Source organism: Aureobasidium namibiae (genome assembly GCF_000721765.1).
Source record: "Aureobasidium namibiae CBS 147.97 unplaced genomic scaffold scaffold_14, whole genome shotgun sequence".
NCBI classification, from domain to species: Eukaryota; Fungi; Ascomycota; class Dothideomycetes; order Dothideales; family Saccotheciaceae; genus Aureobasidium; species Aureobasidium namibiae.
In genome coordinates this window covers 482,643-498,717 of record NW_013581195.1, presented here as the reverse complement: position 1 = coordinate 498,717, position 16,075 = coordinate 482,643, and the positions used below count along the sequence as shown (strand labels likewise).

The following is a 16,075-nucleotide window of genomic DNA, read 5'->3' as shown; positions in this document are numbered from 1 at the left end:
ATCATTGCTACCGTGACTTCGTGTAAGACCCTAGTTCATGAGACAGATTACATTCGAGCGAAGGGGGTAAACGAAAAAAAGAAAAAGAAAAAACCAAAACTAAGGTATATCGCAAACAAGACAAGAATCAATCAAGAAATCGAAAGAGAGCAGGAGGCAGAAAACAGAAAACAGAAAACACATCGGGATCCGTATATCATCACGGACCTTCTCCGCCTTGCACCACAGCAGTTTTGTGAACAGTAGGTTACAAGGGTCAAGCTCTAGGTTATTCTGCTCATGCCCGTTCCTTGACTGGTGGGTGCGCGGCTGCCTTCGAAGAGGAAGTCACGGGCTGAGCAGCTGAACTCGAGGTGCTCGGTCGCTCGTCGTCATCATCATCATCACCAACTTCCAATCCACGTCTCCAGTTGTCCAGTCCAAACTCTGCCGGCGCGGTCCCGCTCGTCGGTGTCTTTTCGAACTCGAGGTCGCTGATACGATACGACTTGTTGGTCGTCTCCCACTGCGTACGCAGAGCGTCGAGCTCCGTGGCCAGATTGTCGAGTGCGAGGCTATCACGTCCGTCTGGGACTTCGACGTCACCGGTCTCTGAAGCTGCAACACTCTGCGAGTAGATGCTGTCTCCTCCCAATGATTCTCCTCGGGAATGGCCTCTAGAGTGTGCAGGTATGAAATTGGCAGTGCTGGCGCTCACGTTGCTTAATGCTCTATGATGTCCAAATCCGTTTGCAGCACCGTTTGGCATCGAGGATTGACGGCGGTAATTGTCCACAGATGACTCGACCTGATCAAGCAGAAGCTGCACCTTGTTCTCGGCATCTCGAGCGCGCTCCTCCAGATGCGCATTCTCCCTTTGTAGGCGCTCAAGATCCGCTCGTGAGGTCTCGTGTGTCGACTGGAGCGCGGCGAAACTCGATTGCGTGTTCTGATGAGAGTTGCGCAGAGTATTGATATCGGCTTCTCTATCGCCCAGCTGACGATGCAGAGTTGAGATTTGAGCCTCGAGGTCCGTCTTCACCTTTTCAAGATCCTTGCGAAGGTCATCTCTCTCGTCGCCATGGTTGACATTGATCTCGTGGTCCAGACTACGAGTGTCATTCTCTTTTGTACGCATTGTGTCCAGTTCCTTGGCATAGTCGGCGGCTTGGTTCTTCACGCGTTGCAGTTCCTGCTTCATCTTACTGAGCATCTTCTCAGTGCCACGAAGGTACTTCACAGCAGCCTGATGGTCGTTATGCAATGTCGCAAGTTTCTCCTCGTACTCCTTCCTGGTAAGACCCTCACGATCCTGCATCTCTTCGAGGCTAGTCTTCGTCTCTTCGTGCGCCCTGAGGTTGGCTTCCAACTGCTGCTCCAGTTCCTTGACACGCTGAATATCAGGGGTGCCAAATCTGATCTGCGACGAAGGCGAGTCAAAGCCTCGAGATTTGCGGACATCGACAGGGTTGACACCACGCTCAGACAGGATGTCCTTGAGCGCGCCGTGTTGCACAGCAATGGCATTTGTTTCCAGCTGTTGGCTCTGTAATTGCTGCTGCAAGTCGGCTCTTTCTTCTGAAACGGTTCTAGCCTCTTTGAGTGCTGCTTGAAGTTGCTTGCGAATCGTCAATCCTTCACGAGAGGCCTGCTCTTGATAAGACTCCAGTCCAGCAATACGCTCCTCAGCACGTCGCAACTTCTCTGAAGCAAGATCTGCCGCAGCCTGGTTTTGCCTGGCCATAGCGTTGGCCGTCTCAACCTGTCCCTGAAGGATAGAAACTCGCTCGTCGTCGCCGTTGCGTGTATCGGTGCCGCGACTGGAGATTTTGCCGAGGCCATCAAGAACAGCTTGACGATGAGTACGTGCCTCAGCTGCATGTTTCTCTGCAAGACCTTCTGCATCTCTGAGGCGCCGGCTGGTACTTTCGAGCTCCGTGGCACGCTCTTCGTGTTGTGTTCGGAGTTGCGAAACTTGCTGCTCAAGCTCATTGCGTTCTCTCTTCTCCTCTTCGAGGCGTTCCTCGAGGAGATTGGATTTGTCAGTCGACGCTGCCAGTGCTTCACGTAGGGATCCAAGAATTGCTCCGTGTTGCGCTGCCTCTGCGAGAGCATTCTCCAGTTTGGTGTTGAGCTCGGTCTTGTCAACGGCGAGAAGTTTGTGGGAGGTGAGTGCATCGGCATGGTTGGCAGAAGCTTCTCTGGAAGTCTTCTGAGCCTCGTGTAGTTCGTCGCGCAGTGACTCGATCTCTGCGGCGATGCGCTGTCTGTCGGTGTTGAGCTCGGTGACGCGCTGCTGAGCGGCTTCCGCAGTTTCTTCTGCCAAAAGTCGGGCCTGCTTCTCAGCTTCCTTCTCATGAATCAAGCTGTCGATTTTACGGGACAACTCGGTTTGAGCTGCGAGTGAGGATGCAAGCCGCCTGTTCATATCACCGACGCGATCTGTGTCGGGAGTACCATGTCGGCTAGAGTCCGGGAGGGGTGAAGCGCCTCCTTGACCTGCAAGCTTTGCTTTGGCGAAGACCGCTTCGCTGATGGCCGTGTCTCTCTGCTTTTCTATCTCAGCGATACGAGCGGCCGCGGCTTCAGCTTGGCTGTCAATAGAGCCTTGCACCTTGGCCAGCTCTGCGCGCATACGGAGCAAAGCTTCTACAAGCGGCCTATCGTCGTCGCCGAACGCATCAGTAGGGCGTTCATCGAAGGCTGGAGTGTTTGTAGTGCTCCGTGAGTAACCTGCTCTGCGTGCTAGTGTAAGCTCCGACGCGAACCAGGCATTTTTAGTCTTCTCTGTCTCCAGTTCTTTGGACAGACTGCTGGTGCCGTCATTGGATGCAATTGCCTTGTCCAGTGCGCCGTTGCTTGAGACATCTTCTCTTTGTGCATCGTGACGAGCATCATTGGTGATCATCTCTCTTTGGGCGGGATGGCGGGGGATGTCGACTGGAGTTCCTCTATCGACCCGTTCTTGCTGCTCAGGATTTCGCAATGATGGATGTGTGCGATTCGTTGGCTGATCGAGTGATTCTCCGACGATGTCGCGAGCTGGTTGTGGCCCTGCTGTTCTTGAACTAGTCCTGGACGGGGGAGAGAATGTTTGATCAATGGATTTACCGATCGAAGAAATGGGTTGGTGGGTTGGTTTGTACGTCTGCGGTGTTCTGTCTTGGTCGTCATCTAGGCTGGTTGGGTCAATGTTTGCGCTTGGGCCAGCCATTGTAGGAGTAGCGGTTGTTGGCGACATTGTTCTCGCACCAAAGGAGTCATTGTGGAAGGGTCCAGGAGCCATGCGAGTGGCAACAGTGGGCGATGGGCCGGCTTGAACTGGACTCAACGCGCGTTCTGGTCTGGTTGGTTGGCGACTCGGTGGTGTTGTGGGCTTGTTTTGTTGTTGTTGCTGAGGTGCTGGGCCAGGTGCCGGTGGCCCAGCAGCGCGAGGCAACCTAGAGCCCACAGCCATAGGCTCGGGAGCGCGATTGATTGGTATAGAACTATCTCTACCAGGACGTCGAGGGCCATCAAAGTCTGCTTGATCTCGAGGGGAAGCACGACTCTGTGGAATGCCGCTCCTGTCGCCGCTTGGACGTCTATGACCCTGGATTCGCTGATCGGCTGGCATCTGTGATTGAGAGTCGTTGGGGTACCTTATCTTACTGGTATCCAAGTAATACGCAAGACTTAGTTCGGCAGCATCGCGAGGGGCTGAGCTTGGCTCACCACCAGTAACAACAATGTGTTTGCCAAACGCGGTCATGCTGTGTCCGGAGCGAGGTGACGGTGAAGGGCCCATGTTCTGGAAAGTGTACCATCGCCGAGTTGTGATGCGGAAAGCAGCCAGATCGCCGAGATCATTGCCCTCTTCAGTGCGGCCTCCAAACACATACATGACATCGCCGACTAATGCAGCTGCATGTCCCTCACGCGCCACCGGAATGTAGCCAATGCATTCGAGCTGCGACCAGGAATTGGTTCGTGGGTCGTACGCCCAGACGTCGCTGAACCAAGTGACGCCGTCTGTGCCGCCAAAGAGATACAGCTTCTCGTTCCACGTTACGACAGTGTGGTTCGTTCGTGCTGGAGGAATCTGTCCGTGTGGCGGGCCTCCGTCAATGGTATTCTGGATCAACGTCTCCCACCGGTTGCTGGCCTGCTGCAGCGCATTGAGGTCAAACGTGACTAGATCGTTAAAGAAGAAGCCCTCGACCTGGCCACCGAAAATGTAGATCTTGGAGCCAATGATGTTCAGCGAGTGGCCATAACGACCCGGAGGACGGGGGCCTGCCGGAGCAGCTCTTGACCATTGCTTAGTGGCTATCAAAAGTTAGCAAAGACTCGAAACTCGACCAGGAGGTTGAAAACGCACAGGTGTTCAGCAAGTAAAGCGTATCATCGAGCATGTCGGTCTCGTCTGTTTTTGTGTCTCCTCCAAAGACAATGAAAGCGTTTCCAACAAGCAAAGCAGCATGGCCGACTCTGGGACCAGGGCCCTCAGAGGTGGTCGCTACAGGATAGCAGCTGAGGTTGTTGGGGGCGGATTCAATCATCCAAAGATCACCCTTGACGGTGGAACCGTGTATCAGACCACCCATGATGTAGATGGAGCCATCTTTGGAGGAGAGCGAGTTGGCAGCGGCGCCGTAACGAGGGAACGGGTGGTTCGTGGGGACGGTAAAGTTCAAGTGTCGCTGAGACCAGGGATACGGCGAGGAATCTTGGTGAGGTCGCATACGTGAGTGCTAGGAAGCCATGTCAGCGGGCAGTCAAGCACAGCAGACGAATGCGACAGCTTACCTGCAAGTCGCTGTCAGCGCGTTCGCGCAGAGCCTTTTGCTCCGGGCTGGGAGTGTTCGAGGGCTTGTCGGACGACCATTGTGGGCTATCTTGCAGCTTTTCTCCGAGGGAATTGAGCGAGTTGACGCTGGTGCCGGGTGTAGGGGTTTGCTGAGACTTCTCTCGTGGACTCCCAGCAGAGCCGTCTCGAGCATGACCAAGGGCTGAGGCAATGTTGGACGGAGAACCAGGGCCATCCGAGGACTTGATGTTGCGCGTCGCAGCAGGCAGAGCAGAGCCCTGCTGCTTCTTGGACGACTTGAACAGAAACGACATGGTTACGGGAGCGCTCTAGGAGCGCGAGGACGAGGTGAAGGAGACAGAGGACGAGGCAGGCATTAGACGACAGGGAAACTCCGGGGACACACGGCGAATGTCATGAGTAAGTTAGCGAATGGACGGCGACTATGCTCTAGGGGAGAAAAAAGGCAGGGAACGTTGTTGGAATGGCGATGAGCACGCGTGTAGATTAGGAGGCTGGCAATTGTCCTTTATTCATTTTGGCCATCTCTCCACCCCAGCCCGGGGCAACCATCAGATATTATTTAATGCAGGCTAATTCGGCGACCTGAAACACCAGCTTACTGCATGGAAGAAATGGCTACTGCCAGTCCTGCTGCTCAGCAAAAGGGTCTCGATGAGCATGCATGCCTACGACAAAGCGTGTCATGCCGAACGGTGCAAACAGTTGGACGATGTTGGAGAGGCTGGCCACCTCGAAGCCTCGACCAAGAGACAGGCGCTGGCTGCCCTGCTTCTCGGTTGAACAATACGTCTTTGTTGCCGTCACACGACTTGCAGGCGCTACGCAAGAACCCGGATGCCAACACTCTGACTTGACGACTCGATCCGCCCGAGATACATAGACTATGCTTGTCCATGCATCGCAGCCAATAATACTCGGGAAGTGAACAGCAATCAAAGGCCAGACAGGCCTCGAGAAGCGGACCCGAACGCCAAAGCCGGGGGGCCAGTGCTACAATCGAGAGGATGCCCGTGCGCGAGGTCGCAGTCAATGCGTGCTCTTGCCTGATTCATGCATCGCCTGTGTCTTATCAGATCAATCCCCGGAAGGCAGAGCAGCCTGAGTCGTGACTTCGTGCATAGTGACCGAGTGCCTGTCCTGCCTGCTGTTCGTTGCTGTCTACTCGTGCTCCAAGACCATCCGCACTTCTCGCCGTTCCTACGCGTCTGTCCTTCTCGTCTGTCAGCTCCGGACCTCCATCTAACCGTAGCATCCGGAGATGCGCTCGTGAACACTCTAGCACGAACCTGATGTCAATGCAGTCTGCCCTCGCCGCGCAATATGAGGGTGGGCGCGCCGCAAGACGATGCGGTCAGTCAATACCGTGCAGCGAAGCATCCGCAACCCGTTCTCGATCCCCTTCCCTCCGACTTGTATGAAGGCAGCATTCAGCAAGCCATCCATCCTAATGCCGACCCTCCGCCGGACCCTCAGACCCAGGCCATCAATGGCAACACCGTAGCCCATCTTCCACCTCCTCATCAGTTTTTCAACCACCCTTCAAATCCATCCGCAGCCGGCTCAAACATTACTGCTTCTCCGTCGGAAGATGGTCCGCTTGGTCCACGGTCCGAGCGGCCTCTGATGCTTCGCGCAAAGAGTGACTACGGTCCAGGAAAACAACGGCAGTCCCTTGCCTCATCATTCGAGCATAGGGACGGAGACGAAGCTTCCAAGTTCAAGATGCGCCACGGCTGGGAAGACCAACTCATGTCACCAGAGCAAGCAAATCTGTTATCGCAGACATTTTATATGTATTACACCGACAAGCGCCATGAGACTGCTGGCAATCCCAAAGAAGCAAAGGACGGTTATCATGTCCAGGAATGGCGTATGAAGGACCGTCTCAAGACCATATCCGCTCTTCTGACCGTCTGTCTGAACATTGGTGTCGACCCGCCTGATGTTATCAAGACGAATCCTTGTGCACGTATGGAGTGTTGGGTCGATCCCATGGGTACCGAGGGCCCCCAAGGCTCTGGTGGTGCTAATCCGCAAATCGGGAAGAACCTACAAACACAGTATGAGACGCTCAGTATGCGCACTCGCTACAAGCTTGTTATGGATCCCAGTATCGAAGAGATGAAGAAATACTGCACTACCTTGCGTCGTAATGCAAAAGACGAAAGAATCCTCTTCCACTACAACGGTCATGGTGTGCCAAAGCCCACCGCGGCTGGAGAGATCTGGGTATTCAACCGCTCCTTCACGCAGTATATCCCTATCTCTTTGTACGATCTGCAGAGCTGGCTCGGCGCACCTGGCCTATTCGTGTACGACTGTTCTGCTGCTGGTCTGATTATCAAAAACTTCCACCCTTGTATTAAGAAGCACGAGACCGACCAAGTAGAGGCTAGACGGCGGGACCCGACGTCGCCTCTGATGAATTGGAGCGATTGCATACATCTGGCGGCTTGTCGCGAAGACGAGTCTCTACCCACCAATCCCGATCTTCCCGCCGATCTGTTCACATCTTGTTTGACTACTCCGATCGAGATGGCTGTTCGTTTCTTCATCCTGCAAAATCCCTTACCCGGGGGTCCCACTCTTTCCGAGGGCCGCAACATTCCTGGCAAGATTTCTGAACGTAGGACGCCTCTTGGTGAGCTAAACTGGATCTTCACTGCCATCACTGACACGATTGCCTGGAATTGCCTCCCTAAGCCACTTTTCAAGAAATTGTTCCGACAAGACTTGATGGTTGCTGCCTTGTTCCGTAATTTCCTCTTGGCTCAAAGGATCATGAGAAAGTACCATTGTCATCCTCAATGTTACCCCGAGATACCGGAGACTCACAATCATCCTCTATGGCAGAGTTGGGACTACGCTGTCGAGATGATCCTCGCTCAGTTGCCTAGCTTGATTCAGCAAGCAAAAGAAGTCAAGGAGCTGGAATATCAACACTCCGAGTTTTTCGCGCATCAACTCAGCGCTTTCGAAGTATATCTCAGCCAAGGCGCACTTGAGCAAAAGGTCCCGGAGCAACTTCCGATCGTTCTACAAGTACTTCTGAGTCAAGTTCACCGTCTGCGCGCCCTGATTCTCCTGGGTAAGTTCCTTGACTTAGGTCCGTGGGCTGTCAACCTTGCACTCAGCATCGGTATCTTCCCCTATGTTTTGAAACTCCTTCAGTCTCAGGCAATTGAGCTCAAACCCGTCATGGTGTTTATCTGGACTCGCATCTTGGCCATTGATCAGTCGTGTCAGTCGGACCTGCTCAAAGACAATGGTTACGCCTACTTCATCAACATTATAAGCCCGCAGACTGGCATTCCGGTTGGCAACATGGCAGAGCACCGGGCCATGTGCGCATTCATCATTGCCATGTTCTGTAAAGACTTTCGTCCAGGGCAGAACGTGTGTCTGAGCACCAATCCAGAGCTCATTGAGAGTCTTTTGAGTCACTTGGTGGACATGGAAAACCCTCTCCTCAGGCAACATTCGTGCTTGTGCATCAGTATGCTCTGGTACGACTTCCCTGAAGCTAAATGGCAAGGTATACGCTCTCAAGCGCACATGCGCCTGTGTGATCTTGCCCTCGATCCCGTGCCAGAGGTTAGAACGGCAATGCTGCATGCTCTGACGAGTTTCTTGGGCATCCCCGATGTGACCGATCAAGTTGCCTACATCGAGGAAACCATCGCCTCGATCATTCTCGCTATGGCGAACGACAGTAGTGTTATGGTTCGTAAAGAGCTACTTGTGTTCCATTCCACCTTTATTGCAAGGTACAAAAACAAATTCATTGTAGCAGCGTATGAGCAGTTCACGGAAGAGCATGCGGCTCACCTAGCTCAAGATGCCAGCATTCATCGCCCAACAACACCTTCGGAGGTGAACGGATCGTATGATAGCAAGCGAGATTTGTCATTCGACTCCCACTTCTCAAGGGGCACTGTTGACTCTGCGGCATCTAAAAACACTGTGTTCTCCGCCATGTGGAAGCAGATTCTGATCATATCAGCTGACCCCCACCCCGAGATCGCGAGGAACGCAGGTATCATCTTGGACAATGTCCTTGGTGCCCTGTTCGACTCTCCGCTTGCTGTCTATGTCCATCAGATGCTGGACGATATGGCAGCACGGCCTATCCCCTATGCTCAGGCACCGGCCACTTTACCTGATGGGCCAATAAGATCACAGCATCCAGACGTTCCTCGAGCTCCACCATCTCCCACACCATCAATGAGCTCAAAACACGACGGATACTTCTCCGTTTCTGCGGGCCTGAGACGGACAGCCAGTATGGCCGCTTCCATCAAGAACCTCGCTTCCTTTGGTGTTGGTAAGGCGTCCCAAGACCCTTCGCAGAGTCAGTCTTTACGAGGACCAGGAGCCGGTAGACGATCCCAAGTACCATCGGATTGGAACAGACCACCGGACGCGGCTGATCCTCAACCAACCCGCGTTCGTGGTCATCAGATTGCCAAGTCACCATCAGTGCCCAATTTCGAACCTAGGAATTTCTCCCAACCTCCAACAATCCCTTTGACTTCTAGCTTCTTCCAATGGTCGGCTTCATACTTCAGGGAGCCTCAGATGCGGCCATCCGAAGCCGACGAGCCAGGATCTCTGGACTATAATGAAAGACTATGGCGACGCAACAGAAATGATAAGATAATTGCTTCGACACAGCCGCTCAAGGAGGTTGCAGGCACTGGTCGCTGGGATGTTCCTGCTGGAGTGCTTGCAACGAACAGTCCTCCGATGCGGATGGTGTTCCATCAATTCGAGGACCACCTTGTTATCAGCGATGACCAGGATGGTATCAGCGTATGGGATTGGCATCGAGAGAGAAGACTGGCACGATTCAGTGCAGGCAATCCTCACGGCAGCAAAATTAGTGATCTTCGCTTCATCAACGAGGACGATCAAGCACTGCTCATGACAGGTAGCTCGGATGGAGTCATCAAAGTGTTCCGAAACTACGAGAACGAGAAAGAGGTCGAGTTGGTCGCTGCGTTCCGCGCGCTCACAGATCTCGTACCGAGCACGCACAATGCAGGACTGGTCTTCGATTGGCAGCAAGGCCAAGGACGTGTCTTGGTTGCAGGTGATCTTCGCGTCATCCGTGTCTGGCAAGCTGGAACGGAACTGTGTACTGCAGATATTCCAGCAAGATCGGGGTCCTGCGTAACTAGCTTGACTTCAGATCAAGTAGAGGGTAACGTCTTTGTGGCAGGCTTCGGCGATGGAGCAATTCGCGTCTATGACCAGCGTAACCGACCAGCCGAGAGTATGGTACGGGTATGGAAAGAACATAAGGGATGGGTTGTGGGCTGCCATTTGCAGCGTGGTGGCATGCGAGAACTCATTTCAGCAGAACGTGGCGGTGCCGTCAGGCTCTGGGACATTCGTATGGATCGCAGTGTGGGTGTGGTTAAAGGCAAGGGCGAGGGCGGTATTGGCACGTGTCGAACATTAAGCGTCCATGAGCATGCGCCCGTGTTTGCGACGTAAGTTTTGTGGTTCTGTGTTGAACTCTAGAGACTTTCACTAACATGCGTGAACAGAGGATCGTCCCACAACGCAGTCCGTGTCTTCTCGACCAACAATGTGACGGCTACAGCAGCAAATTCGACGCCACTGTCAACCATCGAGCCCTTCAGCAACTTTTTGCATACCAATGTGCTCTCGTCTCACAGGCCGACACCGATTGCCTCGACGGCATTTCATCCACACCGGATGATGTTGGCGTGCTCTACAGTCAACGATGGACATGTCAGTCTGTTCAAGTGTGCGTCGAGAGACGGCTCGATACTGAGCGGACAGAATGGCATCGTCAAGGAGTGGGAGGCGTGAGATGTATGACCTTGCTCTGGCTACTGGTACCAGAGAACCATACGAAATGGCTCATGTTCAACAATGGCGAAGCTCTAGAGGGTAACGGCTTCTTGGCCAGCGATACAACAAGTGGGGAGTTCAAGCATAGCGAGAAGGGGACGAGGGAAAGGCGTTCGTGGGTTGTTAATAATCGCAACAAGTGTCTTAATGCTGATGTGAAGCGAGCGGCGCATCTTTGTTGCACATGTTTATCGAGATTTATCACCAGAGAGTGTAATTATTCAAGTCTTTCGCACAAAGAGCTCAATCATGATCCCGAAATGTCATAGTGTCTGGTCTGGGCCGTGATGTTCAAGTGCGTACGCTGGCGTGAAGCTTCGCAGGAAGTGCAGATATGCACGTAACGACAGCACTAACGCATCTGTGATGCTACAACTCACGAAGCACATTCAGAGCACTGACCAGATTAGGCTACAGTGGTAACAACTTGTATACATCCTCAGATAAGTGAGCAGACGACAATTTTTGGCCGGATCTGGTAGTTGACGGGGCGACCCTGTGCTATATGCCGCAAGGTCCTCCGATTGCTCGAGTCTTCGAAGCTTCTCTACAGAAGCGTTTAAACAATGATCGACAAGCTATAGACAAGCAAGTTTGAAAAAAGGATATCGTGATTTGACAAAGTTTTATGTATGATGTGCATTAAGATCTGGTTGCGCAACAGGAACCTGATCAAGATTCTCACGTTGAATCATGTTGGTCTTGCCCTCGACCAACTGCATCATCATGTAATTGCAAGGGAGCTGCATGCCCAACTCTTCGCCTTTGCGGACAATGTAGCCGTTGATGTAGCGAGCCTCTGTCTTCCTGCCGGCGCGCACATCGGCAAGCATGCTGCTAATGTTCTGGCCCGTCTTGTTGGCAATGCTGACAAGCAGCGTCTCGAGCCGCTCAGGCGAAAAGCGATCTTGAACGTTAGGCAAGCCTCGTAGCTCTGGCAAGGAGCGGATGACCAGGGAGATTTCGGCCAACAACAGACGCATGGTGCGGGTTATGGCAAAGTTGTACAAGATGGAGCCGTTGGGAGCGTCCAGCATGACGGTCAGAGGGTTGATGACGGCGTTGATGGCCAATTTCTCGAGCTGCAGCAGCATGAATTCTAGAGGGGGAAAACCGACGGCGGCAAGGACAGGACTGGCTGTCAATGTCCGAAGCAAGTAGCGAGATGTGGGTGCAAAGGGAACAGAGGCCGAGGGGTTGTCTTTCAGGTCGCCCCTGGGCATGGCAGCCAGAGCGATGGTACCATGAGCGGCATGGACGGCGAAGAAAGGGTCGTTGGGATGGGGAGAGTTCAGGCCGTGGGTGACTACTCCCTGGATGTAGTTTGGACGGGTGACGGGGTCCGGAAAGACGTCTCGGTTGAGGTGATCTATGATGCCCATACCATTCTGCAGCAAACAGATGGTCGACTCTGGTCGTAGGCGATGTTTGACAGCATCGAGAGCACTGGCAGTGAAAGGGGCCTTTGCTGTGACAATCAAGTTGTCGATGGGCTCCTGGTCCGAGGCATCAAGTGGCTCTTGGTCGTGCGAGTCGAGGCGGGTGGCATGGCTGCGTCTAGGTGGAATGGCGAGGTCGACGTCGAAGCCGGTACGAGAGACGCGGTGACCGTCGGATTCGAGGGTGATAGTCTTGTCGCTATGATTCCATTGATTCAACAGACGCGGGCGGTGGAAGAGCAGCGTGACGGGTGGAGGATGGTTGTCGGCGCGCAACGAGTGGGCAATCAGCTTGCCCACATTGCCGACGCCGTAGACGTGGATGCGCGGCGGGACACGGCTCTCACGCGCATACTGTTCGCTGGCCGCAGTGTATTTCCGCCGACCGGCAGCGCTGATGTTAGCGGAGCGAATGAGGAAGGTGCATGGCTGGTGCTGCAATAGCGTTCGAGAGGGAAGGCGCATGGTTAGAGTGGCATGCTTGGGCTCAGCAAGAAAGTCGCAAGCACTGAACCATCCATGACGCATCTCGTTCGTCCGCCCGCTAATCCATCAGAACTCACTTCTGCTGTTTCTCGACCATGCCGTTACGCATTCAGACGCGCTCTTTCTCGGTGCTCAACCGCCCAAAGCCAAACTATCCCGGCCATGTGCCTCTGAACATTGTCGAGCGATGCGGCCTGGCCGTCGGTTCTGCCCTGGGCTCCATGCTCAACCATCACCGCCACGGTATCGCCTACAAATTGCTCGAGCTAGACATCTTTCGCAGTCTGACTGACCCTCGCAGACCTAGTCGCTGCCCTCGGCGAGGCAACATGCCAGCCCTATTTCATCACACGCCTGCGACAGAGCATGCTATCGCATCCTACAGGCCGCCGTATCCTCCGTGACCGTCCCCGCATCTCATCCAAGACCATGTCGCTCCAATACCTGCGCACTCTGCCCGACAACTCGGTCGGCCGTGTCTACGCCCAATGGCTCGATCGTGAAGGTGTTACTCCCGACACTCGCGACCAGGTTCGCTACATCGATGATCCGGAAGAGGCCTATGTCATGCAACGCTACCGCGAGTCGCACGACTTCTACCACGCCCTCACCGGCTTGCCCGTCTTCGCAGAGGGCGAGATTGCTCTCAAAGCCTTCGAGTTTGCAAACACTCTTCTACCCATGACTGCTCTTTCCATGGCTGCCGTCGTGAAACTCAAGCCCGCCGCTCGCCGCCGTTTCTGGTCCACATATCTGCCTTGGGCTGTGTCCAATGGCCTGCGCGCTGAACATGTCATCAACATTTACTGGGAAGAAGTCCTGCACAAGGACTGCGCTCAGCTGAGAAAAGAGCTGGGCATCCAAATGCCTCCAGACCTCCGTGAACAAAGAAAGATTATGCGAGACCAGAAGAAGGCCGAAAAGGCCGCTCGCGAAGCTAGTCAAACCGTCGGCAAAGCTGTCATGTCAAACTAATAATCTCGTGTGTATACAGCTTCTTTGTCTATATATCACCATGTATGGGTATTCGTCCCAGAACGTTAAACACCTCCAGCCGTCTCTTTTAAAATCATGATATTGCGAATTCTGTCCCATTCCGTCTATCGCTTAGAGCTGGTCAAGAAGACCCTCGGCCTCGAGCAGCAACACAATTTGGTGGACAGCTGTGCGGACGCTGATCTTGGTCAGGTCAACAGTCAAGTTGGCCTCACCCTCGGTGGGGGTCTCGTAGGGATCGTCGACACCGGTGAAGTTCTTAATCTCACCACGGCGAGCGGCAGCATAGATGCCCTTGCGGTCGGTCTTCTCACACTCCTCGAGCGGTGTGGCAACGTGGATGAGGTAGAAAGATCCGTACTTCTCGACAAGCTCGCGAGCGTGCTTTCTGCTCGACTGGAAAGGTGCGATGGGAGCCGCAATGACGGCAGCGCCAGCCTTGGTCAGCTCACCGGCAACGAAGCCAATGCGGCCAACGTTGGTGTTGCGGTCCTCCTTGTTGAAGCCAAGCTCAGAGCTGAGCTCTGCGCGCACGGTCTCGCCGAGAAGAAGCGAAACAGTGCGACCACCCTGCTGGTTGAAGGTGACGTTCAGGGCACGGGCAATGGCGTCCTTGCCGCTGTTGGCGTAACCGGTCAGGAAGACGGTGAAGCCTTGCTTGCTGCGGGCAGGGTGCGACTCGCGAAGCACCTTGACAACCTCGGGGTAGGAGAACCACTCGGGGATGTCACCGCCAGTGCGCAGACGGCGGCGGAGCTCAGTGCCCGAAATGTCGAGGGTTCTGACGTCCTTGGGGACCTGGTCTCTGGGGCGGTACTCGTCCGAGTCGGGGAGGTAGCTCATCTGGAGGAAAGGAACGACCTCGATACCGAGCTCATCTCTGTACTTCTCAACGAGGTCCTGGGCGTCGTAAGGTCCGTAGAAGTCCTGGCCCTGGCTGTTCTTGCCGGGACCGGCGTGGTCACGACCAACAATGAAGTGGGTAGCACCGTGGTTCTTGCGGATAATGGCGTGCCACAAAGCCTCACGGGGACCGGCCATACGCATAGCCAGAGGAAGGAGGGCGAGGACGGCCATGCCGTTGGGGTAGCGGGGAAGGAGAGCCTGGTAGACACGGACACGGGTGAAGTGGTCAATGTCACCGGGCTTGGTGAGGCCAACGACGGGGTGGATGAGGACGTTGGCCTGGCGAGAGCGGGCAGCGCGGACGGTCAGCTCACGGTGAGCGCGGTGCATGGGGTTTCTGGTCTGGAAAGCGACAACTCTGGACCAGCCAAGCTTGTCGAAGTGAAGACGGATCTCTGCGGGAGAGTCTGTTTATTCTGGTCAGCTCGCTGTCGTGGCCAATTGAATTTCTGCTGCTTCTCACATCTAAGAGCGACGTAGTCGTAGTGCATCAGACGGTCAATGGCATCGATCTTGCCACCAATGTAGAAGTCACCGGCGGTCTTGTACAGGTACTTCACAGCAGGGTGGGCTTCGTCGTCGGCACCGAAAACCTCGATGGCCTCCTTCTTCTTGTCGGGTTGGTAGATGTCGTCAATGGTGATGATGGCCAGGTTGCGGTCATCTCTGAAGTCACGGAGAGTGATACGGGCACCAGCCTTTGCCTTGACTTCGTCAATTGTCTCTTGGAAGACATCGAGACAGATGGGCATGGAGAAAAGGTTGCCGTCAACGAGACGGTTGGTGTCAACAACGCTACACTTCAGTCAGTGTCTGCGGGTTGTGCTGTTCTTCTGGTTTTCCATGCGTACCTCTTGTAGTCCTTCTCGTTCATGAAGCCTGTAATGGACGAGTCAGAATTGCACTCTACCAACACTGGATTCTCTTCTTCAACTTACCCTCGAGAGGGGAGAAACCTCCGTTGAGGATCAACTCGAGATCACAAAGCTGACGCTCATTGAGGACAATGGCAGGCAGCTTCTCGGCCTCTTCGACGAGTTGCTGGCGGCGAGGAGCATCGCGAGCAATAAGATCCTTGAGGATACCACCTAGGCTTCAGTCAGTTCCCACAAGCCACATGTCTGTGCATTGGCGCCTGCGTACCGTGGGGAGGGTTGGCCATGGTTGTGTGTTGACTGAAAAGTTACAAGGAAGGAAAGAAGTCAAAGGAGTGGAGGAGGAAAAGAAGAGGTGGAGAAGTGGGATGCGAGTTTCGGAGCTTTCAGCACTTTAATAGTACTTACTACTCACGACAACGGAGTTTGTTGAGCAACGGATCGATCTTAATTCTCGATTGTAACTTATGCCCCGAACCTCGTCGTCCGTCTCCGGCAGCATGCCCCGCCTAGGCGAACGTGCGGGTGTACATTACGTCAAGAATTGAGTTTTTGTTCAGCGGTGCAGCGTTTGCAAGCCAACCATCAAACAATACTACTATATTCTTTGTTTCCGATGCACTGCACACGTCTTCGTCATTGAACTCATTGATAATTCAGAGCTTTTCGGTGTCGACTATCTAAAAGTGCATCTGCAC

General features: G+C 54.1%; 5 protein-coding genes across 5 annotated transcripts; 2 read left to right on the top strand and 3 right to left on the bottom strand.

Annotated features, from left to right (window-relative positions):
• Positions 1-277: 277 nt before the first annotated feature.
• Positions 278-5,082, bottom strand: M436DRAFT_52437 (uncharacterized protein; the record flags this gene model as incomplete). The annotated part of the gene is made up of 4 exons (XM_013569724.1): positions 278-2,943; positions 3,091-4,287; positions 4,340-4,712; positions 4,768-5,082. 4 exons carry the CDS (start codon positions 5,080-5,082, stop codon positions 278-280), a joined length of 4,551 nt encoding a protein of 1,516 aa, XP_013425178.1.
• Positions 5,083-6,415: 1,333 nt separating this feature from the next.
• M436DRAFT_52329 (uncharacterized protein) lies at positions 6,416-10,633 on the top strand (the record flags this gene model as incomplete). Its single annotated transcript, XM_013569698.1, has 2 exons — positions 6,416-10,287; positions 10,345-10,633. 2 exons carry the CDS (start codon positions 6,416-6,418, stop codon positions 10,631-10,633), a joined length of 4,161 nt encoding a protein of 1,386 aa, XP_013425152.1.
• Positions 10,634-11,301: 668 nt separating this feature from the next.
• Positions 11,302-12,709, bottom strand: M436DRAFT_74750 (2-dehydropantoate 2-reductase; the record flags this gene model as incomplete). Its single annotated transcript, XM_013569872.1, has 2 exons — positions 11,302-12,508; positions 12,678-12,709. 2 exons carry the CDS (start codon positions 12,707-12,709, stop codon positions 11,302-11,304), a joined length of 1,239 nt encoding a protein of 412 aa, XP_013425326.1.
• Positions 12,696-13,575, top strand: M436DRAFT_74749 (Coq4-domain-containing protein; the record flags this gene model as incomplete). Its single annotated transcript, XM_013569871.1, has 2 exons — positions 12,696-12,843; positions 12,902-13,575. The coding sequence occupies 2 exons, from the start codon at positions 12,696-12,698 to the stop codon at positions 13,573-13,575; spliced, it is 822 nt and encodes a 273-aa protein (XP_013425325.1).
• Positions 13,576-13,707: 132 nt separating this feature from the next.
• M436DRAFT_51779 (ATP-sulfurylase) lies at positions 13,708-15,664 on the bottom strand (the record flags this gene model as incomplete). Its single annotated transcript, XM_013569608.1, has 5 exons — positions 13,708-14,909; positions 14,966-15,297; positions 15,354-15,381; positions 15,441-15,590; positions 15,646-15,664. The coding sequence occupies 5 exons, from the start codon at positions 15,662-15,664 to the stop codon at positions 13,708-13,710; spliced, it is 1,731 nt and encodes a 576-aa protein (XP_013425062.1).
• Positions 15,665-16,075: the final 411 nt, after the last annotated feature.